This window comes from Lepisma saccharinum, chromosome 6 (genome assembly GCF_977018435.1).
Source record: "Lepisma saccharinum chromosome 6, izLepSacc3.1, whole genome shotgun sequence".
Lineage (NCBI taxonomy): Eukaryota > Metazoa > Arthropoda > Insecta > Zygentoma > Lepismatidae > Lepisma > Lepisma saccharinum.
In genome coordinates, this window is record NC_139234.1 from 44,603,138 (window position 1) to 44,609,137 (window position 6,000).

Consider the following 6,000-nt stretch of genomic DNA (forward strand, 5'->3'; position numbering starts at 1 on the left):
CACTTGCCCCATCATATGTTTGACAAACTAATTCAACTCGAATTCAATCAAATAACTAAACAAGTGTTCTGCTAAGTTGCTGGCAGTACGATCACTGCTTACGTCATCAAATCGCAGAAACCTCTCTTGTACCTCACCGCCTGAAGAAACGAATCTAAATACAGTTGAAAGTTGGGATTTGTGAGAGATGTCTGTCGTCTCGTCCATTATTACGGCAATGTAATTGGATTCTTTAATTTCCTTTTTTATTTCACTGGTCTTCACTTGAGCCACTGACTGTATGAGGTCATCTTGAATCTCTGGAGAAGTACCGGAAAATACAGTAGCTGTACGCAAATGATGAGCTAATATTTCATCAGTTTTTGCCATGAAATTCAATAGCTCTAAGTAGTTTCCTCTATTCTGTGACTGACTCGATTCATCATGTCCTCTAAATGCTTGTTCCTGCCTCCCCAGAAAACAAACGATATCGATAAGGCGATGCATAATGTAGCGATTGTTTGTCACTTTTTCATTATATTGTTTCACGGATTGTTTGAATGCTTCACTCAGGGAAGTTTCTATTCTCGTTTGGCCAAATTTAATAATACTTGACAATGCATAAATATGAGATTTCGATTCAACGTGCCGCTTTTTCAATAAAGAAAAATTGCAGATATCCGTAACACCAAAATTACTCCACACATTCTTTTCCTTTGAAAATAAAAGGCACGGGAAACAATATAACTTTTTCGTTCCTGCGCAACCACAAAGCCATTTGTTCCGATCGTACCACGATGTTTGAAATGTGTACATACCTTTTCCTTTTCTCTCCTTTTTCAAATCTTTCAGTTCTGGTGTCGGCCTACCTCTGTTGAGGATGTCTTGTTTACACGCGAATGTCAAAGACGAAAAGGGTTGTTTTAAAACAGATTCAACTACGCACTCACACTTGTTCATATCAACCACACACTCATTTTCACTCACTCTTGAACTTGTGCAATTATTTTTCCATGTTGCACAAAATACTGTAATGGCTGGCTAATAGAAACACTGAATCTTCTATCTCTCTCTCGCGCGCGTCTGCTCGTAAGTCGTAATGCGTCTTACAAGTGCTGAGAATCGGGGCGCCATGTCATTGGTTGAGAAGATACTACGTAAGCAAACACACCCACCATGGGCGAGCCAAAATCATTTCTTCCATTCACCCGCACGTAAGTCCTCTGAAGAAGCCTTACAGAGAAACAACTCGAATCGAAACAAGTCCTCAATTGTTTCGTTAAAAGTTCTACTTGCAGTTGATATTGCTATATGTGTTCAAGCGATAAATACGGGAATGAAATAAGTTTTATTCAATAATTTCAACTTGTAAGGTGGACTTACAAGCCTTACGTGGGCACTACGCCGCTGGTGCACACATCTTATGATCTAAGCGTTCCAGTAGTCTCAAGATTCTTGATGTAAATAAATGAATACAGGGTGCTCTCTCCCACTTTGTTTATGTAAGGATAGCCGTGCCGTGTCTTTCCCTCGCATTTCATCACGCAAGTTCCTACACTCACATTCGAAAACTTCCAGGCAGAACTAAATCACGTCGTAACATTTCTCACCACTGCCCATTCCCACGTCACCCGTCTCTTTATATGTCTACGATAAGGGATCGGTTTCCAGAATAGATCTTATTATTTTGTTATTTACAGTGGAAATTATTGTTCAAACTTGTAGCAATAACTATTCGAGTTCTGCCTCATCGTTAGTGTAGTGCCTTGTAGCTAATGTCACCTTGTAATAAAAGGATCCCGGGATGGATTCCAGCACAGTGCAGCGATCCGGTAAATTGCGTCCCGATCAGCTTATTTGAGAATGTAAGTGGACTTAAACAACTTTGCTTTGACACACACACACACATAAACCTTGCAAATACCTCTCGGTTTCGCTAATGAATTTTTTAGTTACACGGTTTTTAAAACTAAAATGTATGATACACCGTTAAAAAAAATTAACATCAAAATGTCCTTCCTTTTTTTGTGATAAATACAGAAACGACTTTCTTTTGAAGTGCAATATTTGTTGAGAGATACATATTTTCTACACGCAACTGGTATTTTTGTAGTGGATAAAATTTCAGTCTGTAATTTTGTTGTCCATAGTTCAATTTTATTTATTTTAAATTTTCTTAGTGCTGTAAATTTACACTCGTATGCACCAAAGCAATAAATATAAAACAGCTACAAACACATTTTAAATTGAGTATGCACAGAACTACATGAATGAAAAAATAGAAACATGATTTTAAAAACTTACAAAAACGAATGAGTTACAAAAACACAAAATCTAATCTTGCGACTGGATAATTTAATTATATTTTTTTTACACTATATATACTATTGAGCACCTGATTCTCATGAATGCAATCTCTTTCACTTATTTGTATATTCGTTTGTTTATTATGTGTTACACTCGTATGCACCAAAGCAATAAATATAAAACAGCTACAAACACATTTTAAATTGAGTATGCACAGAACTACATGAATGAAAAAATAGAAACATGATTTTAAAAACTTACAAAAACGAATGAGTTACAAAAACACAAAATCTAATCTTGCGACTGGATAATTTAATTATATTTTTTACACTATATATACTATTGAGCACCTGATTCTCATGAATGCAATCTATTTCACTTATTTGTATATTCGTTTGTTTATTATGTGTTATGCACTGAGGTTAAATTTTAAAAAAATTCCATTGTTCAGAACATGAACCAAAAAGAACGGAGAGAAATAACAATTTCAGTGACGTTAAATATCGCTACCAACAACGGAATATTAATTTTACACAACGTTATTTTTCACAAATAGTTTACTACAAAGAATCCATTGTTTTTTTGTCTGACATGACTTTTCATCAGACAAGACTTTGAAAAAAGTAAGGACTGTGCTTGGTCATTCTATGAGAACTGTTGTCTTCTCCCGTCTATGGTCAGCGTCCTGATTGGTATAAAATAAAAACCTCAATTTTGCGTTATACTCTTGATCATCATAGCATGTTCTAGTTGAGTGCACTTAATACGTTTAAGCTGTATCAAATCGTCCCGTCGTTGACAAAGTTTATTCAGCAGTGAAAGCAGTTTCATACATTAGTATTAAGTAGAACCACAGTAGCATAATTATCATTGAGAGAAACTCAAGTGTAAGAAAGTTGACTTTTCAAAAGTTCTCAACCCAGCTACCAAACTGAATGTAAGGTACAGTTGTTCAACTGACGTTATCTTATTCTTGAAAATAGCACTTATATATTTAATATAGAACTTGTCAACGAACATTAGTGGAAAAAAGCCTTTGTAAGCCTTAAAAAACAGGACATTAAATATCCCAAATTCCTCTAGAACACGATGGGCCTTCAAGACGGAAACATTGCAATTGGAGCACAGGGTGACGTTTTCTCGCAGTCTTGGAGCTGATACTGAACTATATCATTATACTAATTATAAACCCAAATTGAAAAAAATAGACATTTTATTTATATTTATTTATCTATTTTGAACAATTGTACACCATCTGACACGATCATTCCGCTACATATTTCTGTTTTTCAGGTGTTCCACATATGTCTTGGTAATGGCAGAGGCCATCCCATGTTGTGTCCAAATGGAACCCTTTTCAACCAGCAGTATTTGGTGTGTGACTGGTGGTTCAATGTGGAATGTGGGACATAGTGAGCTGCAGGAGACAATTTTTATGGAAAATCAGCTAATCTTCAGTGCAATAACTCTCTTCACGTAAACTGAACATTTTTGAAGAGTACACTGTGTACAAGAGTATTAGGAGGCATCGTTTCCTTGCTAAACTGAACCCTTGATTCAAGTAATGTACTTGTAAAACTAATTGCAGCAATTGCGTAGATAATCCTTGCTTTAAGAAGTACAACGTACCTTCAAACAAACCAAGTGAAATGGAGCGTGGGATGAACACTTTAAATTCATATTATGCAAGTGGTTTCTTCGTTACGATCTGGCATTCAGTACTAATCACTACAAAGTACATCTTAAAAATACAGATACTCTAAATATAATTATTTAGACTATCTATGTCCTGCAATAAGTGTTCATGTAAATATTGAAATTGTATTGTCAAAAGGTTAAGTTTGCATGAATGCTTTATTTCAATATAGATTTTAAGCAGTCATATCGAAAGCAATAATTCGAAGCTTATACTCTTGTAATTCTTTAAGGAAAGTACACATAACATATTGCAAATGACCATATTTCTGAAACTAATTATAAGATTTCAATTTCTTAAAATGATCATACTTCATTTGTTAGACTGTACTAAACAATTCTGATTCGCCTTGGCTTTACTACTGTTTATTAAAAGCTTGAGCATGCCGTTGTACTTTATTTTGTACCTGGCTATTCTAGCTTCTGTTATACATCATACTCTGATTATTACATTATAAATACCTTATGAAGAATTCGCTCATCATTGTACAAAGTCATATCCAATGACACTGCAGCCCTTGTACATAAGATACATTACATGGCTTATACCCAGCACAGATTCACTTTTGGTAGGAACATGGGAAATGGAATAAATATCTACTTGCAACAGACACACAAGATTGTATTTTGTGCCAATTTTAGATAAATTCGGTATTAATCTGCACAATTGTATCAGGTCCAGACATATAGTCTATATGTTAGCCAAAGACAATTGCTAATAGTGTGAGAGGCATTATGAATTCATGCAAAAGAGTACTGCATGGGGTCACTTTCGCTCACTCATACTCTGGCGCGCTACTCTCGAGCTTATGCAATGGAATATATTTTTATTGTGACAATAAAATAATTGTAGACACACATCTACATGTAAAATATCCACCTTGGTAGTTACAGCCCACAATCATCTATTTCATTTTCATATATATCACTGTGTGTTTGTAAGATACACTAAACTACATTTTAACATAGAGATGATGACTATGTTCACTGCGTTCTTTATTTCACGATCCATATTTAGGGCCCACTACCACAGGCATATTACAGTTATACGTGTACTACTGAGCTTCGAGTGTAGGCTACAACACTCGTTTTGCCTGTTCGAGCATTATTCGCTCGAACGAAGAAGCTCTCATTTCCGAACGCTACCTAGCGTCAAACGTGCGAACTATTGGGCGCTCGAGCGAAATGCTCTCCCTGCGGCACTCTACTAGAAAATGTTGCATTTTTGTAAACCTTGCTCATTTTTTATGCAACACTTCCTAGTTTTGCATTTAAATATTCAAAGCATTTTGAAGAATTATATACATAAATTCTCAATGAAATAAAGTGTATATTTTCTCGTAAACATTTACGTTTCCTACATATATGCCCTGGTTTTTTAAAATGATTATTCTGGTACAGCCTGCTTGCAGTGGCGGCGATTAGGGGAGTGGGCATGGGGCAGTTCGTCCCCACGTTATGCCACTTTTGCCCCCGCACTATGCAAAACTACCAAGGGAAAGTAAACTGTCCTGACCCCCAATGCTGGAACCCAATTGCCGCCACTGCCTGCTTCCAACTTCACCAGGTATTCTCAAGTCTCAAAGTATGTTTAATTGGTGAAAGGTGCCTTATTTCCTACTGGCTTTTGTTTGTGGAACATTATGGTGACACACAATGCTGGATATAATAAATCACGATAACTAATATATAGTAATAACAACAACACGACAAATTATTGTGTGCGCTTGGCCCCACGGCTCCATCCACTGTATTTGTCTCGTTCTCCTGTCGAGTTGCAAGTTCCTGTCTTGTTCCTGATCTCGTTTCGAGCTACAAACATTTGTCTCGAGTTCTAAACTCGTACTTTTTTAGGCATCCGCGACAGCGTAGTGGTAACGGGTTCGTTTTATAATCAAATGATTCCGCTTTCAACCCCCGCAAAGGCACATTGCACAGTGTTGGATTCCTATATTATATTGTGGGCCCAGTCCCGATTAGCCTATCTGAGTATGTAGTGAACTTAAACAAGGATTTTCG

General features: G+C 36.4%; 1 protein-coding gene across 1 annotated transcript in view; it reads left to right on the forward strand.

Annotated features, from left to right (window-relative positions):
• Positions 1–4,731, forward strand: part of LOC145988727 (uncharacterized) — a 45,214-nt gene extending 40,483 nt beyond the window's left edge. The window contains exon 5 of the mRNA XM_083123842.1: positions 3,580–4,731. Coding sequence (XP_082979968.1) covers positions 3,580–3,699 — 120 coding nt within the window. The 3' untranslated portion in view covers positions 3,700–4,731. The remainder of the gene's footprint in view (positions 1–3,579) is intronic.
• The last annotated feature ends 1,269 nt before the right edge of the window (positions 4,732–6,000 follow it).